At 45.6% G+C, this 17500-nt stretch overlaps 1 protein-coding gene across 1 annotated transcript in view; it reads left to right on the top strand.

Annotated features, from left to right (window-relative positions):
• adamts17 (ADAM metallopeptidase with thrombospondin type 1 motif, 17) overlaps nt 1-12478 on the top strand; it is a gene marked incomplete at its 5' end in the record, with an annotated part of 135570 nt that extends 123092 nt beyond the window's left edge. Inside the window, 4 exons of the mRNA XM_083662099.1 lie at nt 969-1173; nt 2416-2568; nt 11150-11327; nt 12192-12478. Of these exons, the coding sequence (XP_083518225.1) occupies nt 969-1173; nt 2416-2568; nt 11150-11327; nt 12192-12343 (688 nt within the window). The 3' untranslated portion in view covers nt 12344-12478. The remainder of the gene's footprint in view (nt 1-968; nt 1174-2415; nt 2569-11149; nt 11328-12191) is intronic.
• Nucleotides 12479-17500: the final 5022 nt, after the last annotated feature.

Here is a 17500-nt window from a genome sequence, read left to right as displayed (position 1 = left end):
TTATAAACCGGTAATCCTTTCATCCCTACAGTATGTGGGACGGGCCACAAAGCGACGGAAATGTAAATATTCATTCATTCCTATTATAGCCTGGGAGCAGAAGAAGCGTTGTCTCACGATCACGGTGTTCCGGGAAACGCCGGGAACCAAAGTGCTGCTGTTCTCCAGAAAACGGTTCCGCTCTAACCTTGCATCCCGCTCAGAGAACACGGGCGTATGTATCTACACACTCCCATACAAGAGACTTTCAGTATCTAGCTACCCCCAAACTTCAAGTACTTCTTTGAATACTTAGTTTGGTATGTCCATGCTTCTTATTTCGTTCTAACTGGCGAGGTTAGGCTCGACTCCATTCTGCATTCCTATGGGGGAACGATATTACTGCGACACACAAAGCATAAACACCGCTGGGAGGCGGGTCTTTGGCCAGATGATCGTGCCCTGGCATAACAGGCACCAGGTGACGCAAGGTGAATTAATTCCCAATCAAGGGAACCCATCGGTTAAACAAAAAAAAAATATTTTTTTTTCTCTCTAACCTCTGGGGGCAGCAGCCCCGTTTCAATGTGGTGCAACAGGAACTCAAGAGGCGTGGTCAACAGTGGAAGAAAATCCCTTTCCGCTCCCTGCAAGCTTTGCCATTGGCTCCAACCGACCGGCTCCGCCCATTAATGGATTTCTTTTCCGCTCCGCTGCGTGTCGCTCTCAAATCCTTCCGTCGCTATGAAACAAGAACAACATCGCTAGCTCGTTGGTAGTACCAACTCCAAGTAGCAACTTGCTACACGCTGAAAATGCTAAGTGTTGACTAACACACCGGTCACGTTCACTTCATTTTGGTCGGGTAAAAGCGCAGCATGCGTGCGAGCGCCCGTTACGCCCCTTTTGACGGAGCCTGCCGACAGATTTTCGATGCGAGTCTCGAGAGATGAATGAATTCCTCAACACTCTGTGCTGTGTTTCCCCAGGTGGGTGACGGGCGAGTGGGGCTCCTGCTCGGTGACCTGTGGGAAGGGTCTCCAGCAGAGGGAGGTGGCCTGTGTGTACCAGCTGCAGAACGGCTCCCTCATCCACACCAGGGACCTGTACTGCCAAGGAGGCAAGCCCCCCATCCTGCAGGGCTGCGAGGGCCGCCTCTGCCTCACCATCTGGGAGGCTTCCGAGTGGTCCAAGGTAAGACGTGCTGTACACACATATACAGAGGCAAAGTGACCGCCTACTTCCTGCTTCAGCGCTGTACCAGAGATTTTCATCCGCCATTTATTTTCCCATAGACATTTCGTAAAAGGCTTATAAAAATAGTTTTACTTGTTCAAAGCAAACGGTTCAGATATATTTAGAAACAGGGGAGACCACATAACATTTCACTCTGACCAAAACGTTTTTTTTTTTTTTTAAGAAAATATTTTTTCAATTGAGTTTTTTCAGTTTTGGTCGGAGTGAAATGTTCTATGGTCTCTCCCGATTCTAAATATAGCTGAACCGTTTGGTTTGACGAAGTAAAACTATTTTTTATAAGCATTTTACGAAATGCCTATGGGAAAATAAATGGCGGAGAAAAATCCCTGGTACAGTGCTGAAGCAGGAAGTAGGCGGTCACTTTGCCTCTCTATACGTTGTTGTTGTGGTTGTTGTTGCCGTCGTCGTCATAAAAACCTTGTTCAGTTTTGGTGATTGTTAGCCAGCAGTCATTGAACGTCAGAACGTCAGTTGAATGTCAGTTGAACGTCAGAAAATGTCAGAGGAAACAGTTCCTGGGACTCCTTGAGAGGAACTGCCAACTGGGGAGCTCCCCCGAGAACTACATACAGTACCTTCAAGGGCTAGCTAACGTCTGTTGCCCAAAAACAAAATCGACCAATCAACGTACACTTAGCTACGTCTGGACCAATCACCGTACAACACGTCACTCAAGGTTCCTCTTGTGTTGGGAGAGTAGGAGCTAAAACGAGTTGGCGCTAAAAGCCCCTCAAAATGGCCGTGCACAATGAAAAGGGGGGAGTTCTTCCAACTGTTCTTAGAGCTATGTAAAAGTTCCTCCAGTCAGCCTAATAGGCTAGACTAAATATAGGCAGATTTTGGATTTTTTTGTGGCAAATATTGACGCATGAGATGCATAGGGGCTTTGCCATAGGGTTTAATGAATCGACGCTCCCGATGCATAAATACACACTCTAATCCATCACCCTCTCTATCCCTTATGTCTTATTTAATAGGCTGGTGCTGAGTGGAACTAATGCTTCACCACAGGGAGGCGCTCACTAATATAACCTCCTCTCTCCCTCTTCCCTTCTCCGCTCCCGGCTATCTATCTATTCCCACGTGTCCCCCTCTCCGTCCCTCTCCGTCCCTCTCCGTCCCTCTCTGTCCCTCTCTGTCCCTCTCTGTCCCTCTGTCCCTCTCTGTCCCTCTCAGTGTTCGGCGGACTGCGGCCGAGGGGTCCGCAGACGGACGGTGTCCTGCACCAACCCCCAGGGCCGCTGTGACCCTCTGTCCCAGCCTGCGCAGGAGGAGCCCTGTGAGGACCACTCCAAATGTTACGAGTGGAAGACCGGAGACTGGTCCAAGGTCGGTCTAAGTCGAGTTTTAGGGTGTTTCCACTAGCCTAGGTAAACCCAGCCCCCACGTGACCTGCTCTCTCAGTTCCCAGTCACTAGCACATAGTGACTGGGAACAGGTCTGAGAGCAGGTCACGTGGGGGATGGGTTTACCCAGGCTACGAAGGATTGCTTTCGTTCCGTGCCCGAGAACAATTGCCCTCCACCCCTTCCTCCCCTTTACCCTGCTGGTCAGCTTTCACATTACAAATGATGTTCCGTGCCCGGGCACACTTGTGTATCTACACACTCCCAAGTCCAAGTCAAGTCTCAAGTCTTTGGTCACAAGTCCAAGTCAAGTTTCAAGTATTTGAGGGGCAAGTCCAAGTCAAGTCTCAAGTCCCTATGGATGAGTGTTCTATCATCTGCTGCATGCCATCTGGTCTGCTTAGAACACTGCATAGCTAAAACGAATGCAAAGCATGTACTGTACTATCCTCACTCCTTATCTATTAGAATACAGTAGCAGCAATGATTAGAGATGACATTAGTAGACATTTCCTTAATGTTAATGCATCAAAAAATAAAATAAAGAAAAATAAAGATTGTTCACAAGTCCCAAACCTTCAAGTCCAAGTCAAGTCTCAAGTCTTTGAGGATGAGTCTCAAGTCAAGTTTCAAGTCACTGTGTGTGTGACTTAAGTGCGACTCAAGTCCAAGTCTCAAGTCCAAGTCCCCATCTCTGCTTTCAGAAAACCTAAAAGCTGTTTTCAGAAACGGTCGGAAACTAAATGCTGTTTCAGAAACGTAGTTTTTCGGGGCAGCTTCAAATCCAAAAAATATCAGTCTGGGCATCAGCGTGAGCCTTCAAAACCCCGTATCAGCCGAAGCCTCCTGATGACTGCTCCAGATGTGCTCGCTGAGCTCCGCTGCGGAGGTGAAAGGCAAGCAGCGTGCACCTTCCTCAGCGGCGGGGAGGGAAACATGAACTCCCCCTCTCCAGTTCCACACCCTGCAGCAGAGGGGATTTTGTGTTCCCCCCCCCAATGACCCCGAGGCTTAGGCCTGGCGCCGCCTTTTTGAAAGAGCCCCCATAAAGTCCTCCGAGCGGCCTGCAGGCAGCTGAACGTGACACTTGGCAACAGGCCTGAATGATATACGAGGTGAAAACGCACTTGTTTTTTACGACTGGAAGAGGAAGTAGTCGGGTTGTCAGAGCTCGAATGTGTCACTTGCACTACGCTGAAGTAGCAAAATGATTTTTTTTTATCTTTACTTATCCGGGGAAAGTTGACTGAGCTCCGCGTGCTCTTCTCTGGCGACGCCCCCGTTACACTTTTGCACACTTTCACACATTCACACCGGGAGCTGCCAGCGCAGTCTTGTACCGTGCGTCCACTGGGATCCACTCAGCGCAACCACTTCATCTTCTCAGTGGACTGAGCAGCTCCTGGAGAAATTGGGAGTTCAGTGGCTTTGCTCAAGGGAACCTCAACAATATTTGTTGAGGGAGAATAGTGTTACACATTCGCTTCGCCCAAGCAAAAAAAATTCCCCGCCAGTCCTTGGACTCGTTCTCCGATATAAGTCTCCCCCACCGTCCAATCCTGACCGCTGTGTTTTCTATTTGTGCCGTTACGGTCTCTTAGGGGAAAGGGCTAAACACATTTGACAGTATAATGATGCTTGGCAGCAAACGAGTTGTTGTGGGATGTCTTGTGAGCCCTCGGAGCTCCACTAGAGCGCGGACATCGTAGCATGATTAGCTTTTAATGACATTTGCGGATGTGGAAGTGCATGTCTGACTAACAGGGCCTGAGGGATCTGCACTAGCCTATCCACACATCCCCATCCCCAGCCTAGCCTAGTCTAGCCGATAGCACGGGAGGCATGACATACAGCTGACAGGGGACTGTGTGTGTGTGTGTGTGTGTGTGTGTGTGTGTGTCAGAGAGCATGTGTGTGTGCTGTTGTACTATGCTTTTGAAGACCAGATGTCCTAAAAAGAAAAGATAGATGTTGCACTGTCCAAAGTGGGAACATTGTGCTGGTCCTCACTTATTCTACAAGAGGTTAGTTTAGGATTTGGGTTTAGGATTAAAGTGTGTAACTTTTGGAGTGCAGAACCTTTGTCTCCCCCTTCTGGCCGCTTCTGGCAGTGAAGGAACGTGCGCCGCATTCATGCGGTGTCTGGAGAATTAGTTCCCCGACCGCTTCCTTTGCGCTTCGTGTCATGATCTCTGTCTAACAGGCAGTGTACACCAGATGCGTTGCGGATCCGGTAAAACTGCCGGATCGACTCTCGCCCAAGTTAATTGATGGTTAATTGATACATGCGGTGCGGAAAAATTACGCGCCTGTTCTATTTTTGTCGGATCCCGCATACGTCTGACAGATTACATGAGTGTGGGTCTGTTCGCAGCCGTACCGGAGCCGTACCGCATCTGTTCCGGAGGCGGACGCTGGCCATTTCTATACCGTCCATAACAACAACATGGAGAAAGTCAAAGGGGCGATGGAGAAATAGGACGTTTGTAGGCAAATCATTTAATTTACGTTGCTGTAACAGCGATCGTAAAGGCAGTATGGATTATACCGGACATGTATTGAAAATATCTGGTAAGCCTTGCTTGTTCTACAACACACACACACACACACACACACACACACACACACACACACACACACACACACACCCACACACACACACACACACACCTACACACACACACACACACACACACACACACACACACACACACACACACACACACACACACACACACACAACCCGCTGACAAATGCTTTGTGGACACACACCCTTAATCAGCATTGTGGGAACTCGTTTGGCAATAGAGAGGCAAAGTGACCGCCTACTTCCTGCTTCAGCACTGTACCAGAGATTTTCATCCGCCATTTATTTTCCCATAGACATTTCGTAAAATGCTTATAAAAATAGTTTTACTTGTTCAAACCAAACATTTCACTGGGACCAAAACTTAAAAAAAACAACATCGAAAAAATATTTTCTTCAAACCCTTGTTCTTTTTAACGTGTTGGTCTGAGTGAAATGTTATGCAATCTCTCCTGTTTCTAAATATATCTGAACCGTTTGGTTTGAACAAGTAAAACTATTTTTGATAAGCATTTTACAAAATGTCTATGGGAGAATAAATGGCGGATGAAAATCTCTGGTACAGTGCTGAAGCAGGAAGTGACGTTCCACTTTGGCTCTCTTATTAGGTTGGGGTTAAGGCTAGTAATCCAAATGTGTTTTAAGCGTATGCGTGAGAGGGAAACGAGGCGTGTTTGTGTGTCTGAAACCGGAGCCGAGAACAAGTCCCACATCCCTGCAGGTGTGAAGCTCCTTCACTGTGCCTAATCTCCCGGGAACAAGCTGAGCAATTATCAAAGGTGTTTAGCAAATGGAGCATTGTGCTACTTCCCCCCTTTCTGTAGTTTGGGTGCAGGGCAGAGCAGAGCGAGATTCAGTCGTAGCTCACCGCACCATTTAGCAGCGTTAATGAAGAGACGCGGGGGGAGAGGGCTCACACGTACACACTGTCTGGCTCGTCGCTGTCAGGCGGAAACCTTGTATCTCCCCAAAAAAAGGAAGCAAAAACATTCACATTTTAACATGGTGTAATAGTAATAATAACTAGGGCTGCTCGATTATGGCACAAATCATAATCACGATTATTTTGACTGATATTGAGATCATGATTATTTAACGTGATTACTCATTGACTTTGGCAACATCATGCATTTGCAAAATGTGTCTTTTTAATACTGGATGTCTTTGAACTTGAAATATAATTTAAGGGAAAAACAAGGAAATAAATGAAAATAAAAGTGTTATTATTTTTAGATAAATAAATAGATAAATAACTAAAATAAATAATATCTAAAAATAATAATTGTTTTATCTCGATTATCTTGTTTTCATAATTGTGGGAATCCAAAATTGTAATTGAGATTAAAATCCGATTAATTGAGCAGCCCTAATAATAACATTACATAATAACAGACAGTAATATCTTTCGCTGGTCCAAAGTACCTGAAACCTTCACAGGTTATTTTTGGGTACCCACAATCCATTTATGGGGAAAATGGCTGAATTGGGAGATACAAGGTTTCTCTCTATGCCTCTCTGTCCCTCCTCCCGTCCTTTCTGTCTCTGTCCTCTCGTCGTCTCTGTGCCAGATGACTCGAGCCGATGCTGTCAACAGCTTACGCAATGTGTGACTTTTACGGCCATCTTGACTCTCGCTACGAGCACGAAGAGGACGTTTCTGGCAAAGGGGGAAGTTAGTCATGAACATAATGTTAGTCAGAACATTTTTACAGCATTACATTATGTCATTAAAGTTTATGAAAGGTTAAACGTGTAATATTTCTGCTTTACTGAAGCATAATATGACTGGTAAATATCAGCAGAGGTTCCTGGATGGTTCGTGAGTGAATTTCTTTATGCGCCCGCCTCGATTTGTTGTTGTAATGACGTCGCTGAATGATAGAGGCCAGCATTGGACCAGAAATTACAGATAATATTCATACAATTAAATGTTAATGGCTTAGTAAATATGAACAAATATATACATGCATTAGCTTCATATCAGCTGGTGTGGGAGTTGGTTAGTTTATTTGTTTGTTTTTACACCAGAAGTGACTGAGATTACTTCATACTTTCTTTTCCAATCCCATGGCAGCCAAATATGTTTTAGACAGAAGGTGACATCAACTCTCCTTATGATATTATGACTATTATGATAAAGACTTGATCAAAGATGCTCATCAGCTATAGCAGGGGGCAGCTTACCAGACGAAAATGCACTTGGACACGCCTCCAAATGCGCTACTGCCGTGCGATACCGCGCTTGCGCTACCAGCAGGGGGGGCCATAAACACCTGGCAAAGTACTCAAATACTATAATAATACAAGTACTCAAAACGGCTGCTGCGGTAGCTCCCGGCCGCTACAATAGGCGTCTCCCAGGACTACATTTTCCCTCGATGACACACACACACACGCACACACACACACACACACACACACACACACACACACACACACACACACACACACACACACACAGTCACACACAGACTCACAAGGTAAAACACATTACTGTCACGGCCGGTCGAAACTCAAAATGCATCATACGAGAGGGTGGACGACGCTGAATGTTTAAGTGTCTGAATTCTAATGGAAGGCTTTGACGTATCGGTCTGACCAGATCTGAAATAGCTCTAAATGTATCATGTCCATCTGGTAGGCGCGGTGCATCAGTGATCTCAGGGGAACCGTCCCCGCCCACCTCCAATCAAAAGCATCTCTGTTAAACCTCACATAAATTATGCAGTGGCCGGGCACCGCCGCGACGTTTATGGGCCGCATCTCGAGTAGACGCTTCATTACGCATCTCCAATGGCCCCTTCAGCCGTCCAAAGGAACGCCGACTCTGATCCAGACCCGACTCTGAGGCTGGCACTCAAGTACTTAGGCGTCTGTCGTCTGTGTGCGGTGGGGCTCCGTCGACCGTGCGTGGCCGAGGTTCATGAGTATAGCATGAAATAGGAGCAGCGCTGCCTTTGCTCGGTGGGGAGGGGAACTGGGGGGTGGGGGGGGGGGATACATACTGCCGGTGAAACGCCTCGCTGTCAGGTGAAGAGAAGCGGCTGGCGGCTGGCACATGTGTCGGAGGAAGCGTGTGCTACCCTATAGCGCTCCCCTCAGATCAGTAGAGGGGGTGGAGCAATGACCGGGAGATTTGCGTTGGGGGGGGGGGTTGACACACTTTTGCACCCCTAAAAAAAAAGACCCCACTTTAGGTAAATAAATTGCACGAGTTAGGCAATTGAATAGGTGCAAACAAAGACAGACTGACGTTTCGACGCGCAAAGGTGTCTTCAGAGTCAAACCGCCCTGAAGAAGACACCTTTGCGCGTCGAAACATTTTTAATATCTCCCCCCCCAATGTTATTGTCTAATTGCTGCACCCTATTACTGTACCATTTTCATTCTTACCGACGTGGGGTTGAACTCCAGTTTAGTACATTTTTTATGAATCATTGATGAGAAGATAAGCAGCCAGCCTGAGGGGTACAGTAATATGTGGTTTGTTGTGATACGTTATCTTGCAAAGAGGCATGTCTCTGCTGTGAGGTTATTCAACCCCAGAGTCTCTCTCCACACACAGAGGCAGTGAAGAACTCGATAACCCTGCCCCTCCCCACGTCCTGCTCAATCCTGCACACAACTAGATATTAGATTACTTGTGGTTATTTGTTTGTCTTCCGATCTGATGGTCATTCCATCCCACTGTCCCATTGTTCAACTCCCACTGTATCAGGATGGCAGGATGGGTTTGACTGGAGTAGCATCACCTAGATGGAGTCAGGAGATATCAGAAAGGGAAGGCGTGGGTGGTGCAGGGTAGAGGCTCGGGTATCACAGATAAGCCTGGTGAATTGTATCATGAGGACATGCTCCATGGCACACCAGCTCACCCTAAAATCCAAAAGACATTATATTCCCTCTCACCTGTAGTGCTGTTTCTCCATCTATATCGTTTTGTGTTAGTTGCCTGAGTTTTGGAGATATCGGCCGCAGAGTTTCTGCCTTCTCTCCAATACAATGGAACTGGATGGCACTCGGCTTGTGGTGCTCAAAGTGCCAAAGAAATACATTTGATGAACTCAACAGCAATGTCTCTTACCAGAAATCATGACCCGGTTACTCAAGATAATCCACAGGCCTTGTTATGAGCAGTTTTATGGAGGAACTATTTTCTTTTGACCGAACTACACCCGCTAGCTGCTAGCTAGTTCCTACATGAGACTGCAAAAGAAAATAGTTCTTACATGAAACTTGACAACAAAGTCTGTGCATTATTTTGAGTAACTGGATCATGATTTCTGGAAAGAGACATTGCTGTTGAATTTTTCAAATGCATGTTTTTGGTGCTTCGAGGACTACCAGCCGAGTGCCATCCAGGTCCATTGTATTCAAGAGAAGGCAGACATCTCTGCGGCCGATATCTCCAAAACTCAGGCAACTATCCCAAAACGATATAGATGGATAAATAGCACTACAGGTGAGAGGAAAAATATGTATTTTGGATTTTAGGGTGAGCTGTCCCTTTAAGGCTTTTCTCCGGGGTTAGTGCTGGAGATAGCCACACAGTATACTTATCAGGGTCATTGATCATGAAACGATGAGAGGAATCTTCACCCTATGTTCAGACCGAGCGTGAAATGCATTCAAAGTCAGTGGAAGGAGGTGAACAAGGCGAGATGATGCAACTTCACTTCTAGTGGTGCAGCTTTTTTAGACAATGAATTTGATCATTTACAGCCCTTGAAAAGGTTGGACATTTGCATTATGCAAAACTGTCGTTTAGTCCAGATATGTATTGCCTGTTCAGCTGCAGAGTTAAAGTCTTTGCACACACAGTCCGATTGTTTTCGTATGCGTGTTTTTTAATCCGTCATCTGAAAACACAGACGGGTCCCAGCTCGCAAAAATCTATTGACTGATGATGCGAAAAACGCAGAAAATCGAACCTCGTCCGAAAACTTAAATGACGGACGTAATTGTCGGACTCGGTGTGTCAATGACGATTGACACAAATGAGGTCGTATTCTTCTTTTTTTCGTGCGTCAATTTCGGACGAAAATACGGACTTGGTGTGCAAAAGCTATTAGTCTATCGATGTAGTAGTTGACCAGTCAGCAGACATCATATTGAACACTGACCCAATCCCATCCAGACACAAGACAAAGGTCTGGGGAAAAGTCTTGATTTTTGAAGTGGAAATTGTGAATTGACCCTTGTATGAACTTCAAATAAAGAACCCTCATCCAGAGAGGAGAAATCATGCTCATTAATCTATTTGACTATTTCACACTGGCTGCATCATGCGTCCCTCTGAAATATAGAGCTGTGCCAAGTGAATCAGTTTCTTCAACAAAGTTTTTGCAATCCAATATGAAATTGATTCCTCTAATTGCCTACTTGTGCAAGGCGGAGTAACAACCCAATAGTGTCCAATCACACTGTCCAGAGGTCCCAGGAAGCTAATTTGTAGGCTACACACATGCATGCACGCGCACACACACACACACACACACACACACACACACACACACACACACACACACACACACACACACACACACACACACACACACACACACACACACACACACACACACACACACACACACACACACCATACACCACAATCCTTTGTCCTTGTTCTGCTTTGAATAATTCTGTTGATTTAGTCCATTCAGTCCAACACTTGAAAGTGTATTGCTCATTTGAAAAGCTTTTTTTCAAAGTAGAATTTTCACTCGAAAGAACTGACACCTGACACAACCTTAATTGCTCGAATGAAAGTAAGAAAATGTTATGTAAAAATATAAAAATGTGATTTTGTTTTTTACCCTTCCTTTAGAAAATATTTGCATTTGTGTGTAATTGTAAAAATATTGACGCCCACAAGCCTCATCTTATTCATTCTGCCTCAGCTTCCGCCTGGAGATCTGACAGACAGCCAGTCACACCAGGAGCGGTAATACTGAACCTTTTCATTGGCTCTTTCCAGTGCTCGTCATCGTGTGGGAGGGGCCTGCAATCCCGCGTGGTCCAGTGTATGCACAAAGTGACGGGTCGCCATGGCAACGACTGCCCGGCCACATTGAGACCCCCGACCTACCGACCCTGTCACCAGGGCGCCTGCAATGAGAAAATCAACGTCAACACCATCACTTCTCCCAGGCTAGGTGAGACTCTTTATCATACCAATCTCCATTGAAAAAAAACATGAGTTTATGGTCTCAATCGTCCCATTTAGAGTACAAATAGACAATGAAGCAGACTGTTTTGGAGCATGATTGACAGGTCGCCTGTCCAGTGATCACGCAGCTCGCCGGTGCAGCTCGGCTCTGTATGGCCAAAAAAAAGAGGGGTGACGGTCAAAACACTAAACTCGAGACTTCAAAACGGGAGTCCCCAAACGTCACTGTGGCTACGTCCATATTTGTATACAGTCTATAATTGACTCTCCTCTTGCCCCTCCCTGTCTCCTCTTACCCTCCCTCTCTGCTCTTGCCCCTCCCTCTCTCTTCTTACCCCTCCCTCTCTCCTCTTGCCCCTCCCTCTCTCTTCTTGCACCTCCCTCTCTCCTCTTGCCCCTCCCTCTCTCCTCTTGCCCCTCGCTCTCTCCTCTTGCCCCTCCCTCTCTCTTCTTACCCCTCCCTCTCTCCTCTTGCCCCTCCCTCTCTCCTCTTGCCCCTCCCTCTCTCTTCTTACCCCTCCCTCTCTCCTCTTGCCCCTCCCTCTCTCCTCTTGCACCTTGCCCTCCCTCTCTCTTCTTGCCCCTCCCTCTCTCCTCTTGCACCTCCCTCTCTCTTCTTGCCCCTCCCTCTCTCTTCTTGCACCTCCCTCTCTCCTCTTGCACCTCCCTTTCTCCTCTTACCCCTCCCTCTCTCTTCTTGCCCCTCCCTCTCTCTTCTTACCCCTCCCTCTCTCCTCTTGCCCCTCCCTCTCTCCTCTTGCCCCTCCCTCTCTCCTCTTGCCCCTCCCTCTCTCCTCTTGCCCCTCCCTCTCTCCTCTTGCCCCTCCCTCTCTCCTCTTGCCCCCTCCAGCTGCTCTGACCTACAAATGCATGGGGGACCAGTGGACGGTTTACTGCCGGGTGATCCGAGAGAAGAATCTGTGCCAGGACATGAGATGGTACCAGCGCTGCTGTGAAACCTGTAGGGACTTTTACGCCAACAAAGTACTGCACAAGAGCTAATGACCAAACGCACCCGCCCTCCTCCAAAATAGCGCTCCTTTTTTGTAAATGTTTTTATTATTATTGTTTAAATGGTGTTATCGAAAGCAAGCGCTATCGTTGATGGAACTTTTTGTATTCACAAAAGAAAACGGCAAAGTGAACAAAAATACGTGTACATTTAAAGTGGGGTCATAAGCTTCTAGTTTTGATGAAGACTTGAAAAATGTTCAATATTTCTTTTGCTGTATACCAAAAAGAAAAAAGCATGTGACCTTTTGGAAAGCCTGTCTGGATGGCTTTGTTGCACAGAATGATTGAAAATATGAGCGAGATGTAGAAGTCGACATTCTCTGGCAAGTCTAAGCAGATAACAGGGGAGCACCACCGTGCCAGACCTCATCTCCTCCCCCATGTTCCTCCTTTTGATTTTTGATTTGATTTCTTGTTCTTTTTTTTGCTCTATTGTACTGTATTATAGCTCATTGTTGGAATTTCAGATAATTATTATGATAATATAATTGTATAAGCAAAATTACTATACTTAAGTATTAATTAAGTACAGTATATTATAATTTGTAATTATAAGTATTGACCAGGAGCCATGGTGGAATACTGTAGAAGCTAATGATAGGAGACCCACTAATCCACAGGCCTGTTGGACGCCTGCGGGACAGCTGATGTAGCAGAACCTGCTTCTAGCAGAACCTGGTTCTAGCATAACGATACGCTCTATAAGGGTACGCTTTCATGGTTCTGGTCCATTTCCATTGGGTCGGAGTCTAGTTGATGGATTTACAATTCTTCTCACTTGGTGCCAAGATCGATTAGAACTCAGCGCTTTGATCAGCTCTGCGCCTCCGCGTAAGAAACTTTGCTTTGCAGTTGGGGTTGTTAGTCCTGTCAGCGACTCGTGTGGCGCTACATTGCAAACGATGCAGCAACGCACGCAGAGAGCCGGGGAGCAAACCATCTGTCGCCGGAGGGGTGCCGACGTACGACGTTGGGTCTGAACCACGTGAGACTAGCCATGCACAGACTCCTGGAAGAGGTCGTAGGTCACACACATACTGTATAAGAGGTTAGCGGACGTTTCCACTGAGCTATCTGAACTCGCAGTAAGCCGATGTCAACACAAACTAGCCTAATCTACACTCACACTGCTGCCTTTCACACCGACACATGGCCACTTTGTCCACCTCGCATTCCACTGGCACGTCGAACCCAAGGCAGAAGACTTCATCCATGCTCTAATCAGCCATGTTGATGCATTTGTCTTGGGCGTTTTTTTTTTTTGCCTCACGCACCCACAAGGCATCCTGGATTTTGTTCCATGGCCATAACCTGACATTGCCAGACGGGGGCGGTATTGTTTGTTTTTCACAAACCAAACCGGATTTCTCGCGAGATTTTAGATCTTTTGCGAGAGAATCCAGCTTGCTTGCAGGGTTACTATCTTCAAAGAGTTATGAAGGAATCTTTGTGGAGCGGCACATGCATACTTTGTGATAAGCTGCAAGCTGATTGGTGCAGGTTACCTTTAGATTTAGATTGGGCAGTCACTAATAAGTATGTGCATGGATAGGTCTAACCAGTGCCTTATCAGTGTGTCTTTATAGGCCTATTCTTGACTGTGTGCAACGTCAATCGACGTAACAAAACTAAGTTGAATTTTTTGTGTGCGGCGTAACTTTTTGTCCCCTTTCTTTTTTCTTTGACATCCGGTGGCTGCCTGAGAAACTAGGTACTTTTAGGTCATTTTTGGGACTGACCAACCGACTTGTACGAGCTGCATTCACCGCTAAAAACACAAACGGACACACTGAACACATCACTGAACATCTCTGCAATACGTAACGCAGACAAAGGGAGATTTAGATCCCGATCCAAAGTTTGCACGAGGACTTAGAGTAGTTATGAGAGAGTCCAGCGCTGCCCGGCGCTTTTCCACCTCTCCTACCACAGTGTGTGTATACATATCAGGCTAAAACAAACACAGCTCATGGCGTATTACATAGATACATAATATTGATGTGATTTATTATGAAATGCTAGAGTATGCGTTGTCTTAGCCCTCCTAAAACTCAGCTTATATCATCAGGCTTTACGGTACAGCAGCAAACTAATAGATGAAGAAAACAGACTTTGTTTTGTCAAACGTATTTGCATTAGAGGAGAGGATTATGGGAGTTGTGTGTGGAAAAAGTGCAACTAAGATGTGAAGATTTATAGTTTAATTTGAATCTTCACAAAAATAAACTTTGACTTGCTTTTATTAATTAGACTGGGCTCAATAAAGGCTAGACATGATTAGATCCACTTAGGTTGCTTTCCAGTTCAAAGCTGACTGCTGGCTGATCAATCAAGCCTCTGTCAATTAGCTCAAATCTTTGAAAATATTACAATTTACATTTTGTTTCCTGCCTGAGGAGTAGCAGCTAAATTCATTTGCATATTAGAAAAGGATCGTGGCAGTTGTGTGAAAACCCGCAGCCAAGATGTGAGGATTTATAGTTCTATTTCATAACTTTCACAGTAGCATAACTTCCATTTCTTTGTATTAATTAGATGCTGCTCAGTAAAGGACAAAATTGGTTTATATATATAAAAGATCTGAATAAATTCCAGCTGGCTGAGCCCACTTAAATGGCACTTTGGTTAAAAATAAATAAATAATTAAAACCTTACATGTATATTCTCAGACAATGCAAAGCATCTCAAGAGCAAAACTGAAAAGTAACTACAACATGGATGTGGAGACAGAACCTTCAGTCACAACATCCTAAAAATGACAGGAGGGAGGTGCAATCAGGTGGCTTTAGCTGTATATTATATAGACAGTTGACATTTAGCTGAAATGCTGCTGTTTTCTTCCAACTATTAATATCAACTAATGAGTTACAGGGCACAGTTTTGAGGTCAAATATAACTTGATGTTTGTGTTTTTGTGTTGTTGTTTTTTTTGTCGTCTTTTAATCATTACATCACTGGACTGCTAGTCAGTTATGTTCGGGAGTGGCTTTTCATTTTCTGGATTTTCTTCCTACTGGCCAAAAGCGGACATACACTACCTAACGCAGACTGTGAGTGTTTTACTGGTCTCGGTGTCTGAGGCCCAAGTAAGACCACCCGGACTGAACAGAGAGGAGGGGAGCCCCGAGTCGGGGGATAATAACTGATAAGGTCCACAGTCAGTCCGGAGACTCCGACTGAGAAAACAAACGCACCTCTCGGAGCACCAGCGAATCAATCAAACACACATCTGTTTACTCACGGCCGTACAGCAAATCAGACCACCATCAGTGTTCCCACGTGAAACATGCGCGCGCACGCGTACACACGCGCGCACACACACACACACACACACACACACACACACACACACACACACACACACACACACACACACACACACACACACACACACACACACACACACAGACACAGGTACAGCCATTCAGTGTGAGCTGCTCTTTCTGGATGGTGTAATAGTTATAGTAGCCTATAGGGCGCAGCAGTTGACATTTTGTGCTCCAGCAGCCCTCAGGTAGCCAGTCATCCAGGAGCCAACTGCAGCCATTCAGGCTGACTGGGCTCGTAGTTATGAGGTCATGACTCGGGTTAGACTGATACAGTATATGACGCCAATAGACCCTTCTCACCGCAGCCATTGTTTGTCTCAAAGCAGGGTCAACACAGGACAGGTATAATCAATAACAATAATGAGGGCCCTGGCACTGGAACACGTGGAATGGAAGTTGGAAACCATCATTAATGTGATTGGTTACACCTGTGTTTACCCTGCTTTGAGCAACAAAATGGCTGCTTCGAAAAGGGTCAATATTGTTCAACGTGCATTAAAAATCAGATAACGGCCACTCGGTGATGATATATTCATTTTGATTACGTATTTATGGTGGCATGATGAACACAAACCAAGCGATTCAGATACGAGATGAATCGCGAGTGACAACTAGAACATTTGACTCGACCAAAACAAACAAAAAGGTGGAAATCCCACCCCTTTTTTTTGTTTTTGTTTTGTTTTGTTTTGTTCAGAGTGTCCTATGGTCACTGGCGATTAATCTCGTACCTGAATCGCATGGTTTGTCCAAGTAAAACTCGCTTTATAACGATTTTACAAAACATGGATTGAAAAATTTATGGGGAAATTCACTCCTAAGGCCCCATGCGGAACCCGGAAGAGGGTGTGACTTAGGCACTCAAGAAGCACACACATACCGTATATGGATTTTTTGTGTGTGTGTGTGTGTGGGGGGGGGGGGGGGGGGCATGACAATGGTAAAATTGTAAAGATATTGAAGTGATATCTGTACAAAAGAGAAGCTATCAGGAGCTTCGATCCAAAGATATCGGTATCAACCTTCATAAACCAATATCAGTCGAAACCTTTTCATTTCCTCATACTCTTTTCATGTCGTCTTCGCCAGAAAGTTGCCAATTTATGCTTCTGCAAACCACGGATACGTTGAATCTCAATGTTCCTGAACCAAGAATACAGATCCTACATTTCAGATCAACATTCCAGTCCTCCACGGGAGCCTTCCCAACGTCAATTTGAAAACATTGGTGCATTTGAAAATGAGACTAGATGTTTCCAATGTTAATTTTGAAAACAAATCAAACAACTTTGGTTATGGTTAGAAAGAACTTGGTTAAGGAAAGGATTATGTTTTGGGTTTGGGTTAAATCAGAGAAATGAGGTGACTTTCGGTTGAAATGTCGACTTTGGAAACGCTGGGGTTCGAACTCCGGTCTCCCGTGTCTAAGGCGTAAATATTTACAGCCATCAACCGCCCACGGCACCCTGACTTCCCACCATTTCAATAGTGTTATTTACACGACCACTAGAGGTCTAGGTGTTGATATACATTTATCTAGAAATGTTGATATGCAACATATTTTTGGTTCACAAATGTTGAGTTTCAACGTGGTTTACAGAAACATAGCATGCCAACATTTTATTCTGGCGACTGTGCTGAGTCTCTAGTCATCAATTTTCTGTGTGCACGTGTGTTTGTGTGTGCGTGTGCGCGCTATGTGAGTGTGAATGTGTGTTTGTGTCATGGATCTCGTGTGTGTATGTGTGTGTGTGTGTGTGTGTGTGAGACATGTGTGCGTTTGTGTTTACAGAGTCCTCAATCTTTGCCAAGGGAT

This window comes from Poromitra crassiceps (assembly GCF_964638095.1).
Source record: "Poromitra crassiceps genome assembly, chromosome: 28".
Taxonomy (NCBI): domain Eukaryota; kingdom Metazoa; phylum Chordata; class Actinopteri; order Beryciformes; family Melamphaidae; genus Poromitra; species Poromitra crassiceps.
This window is presented reverse-complemented; position numbering and strand designations above follow the sequence as displayed.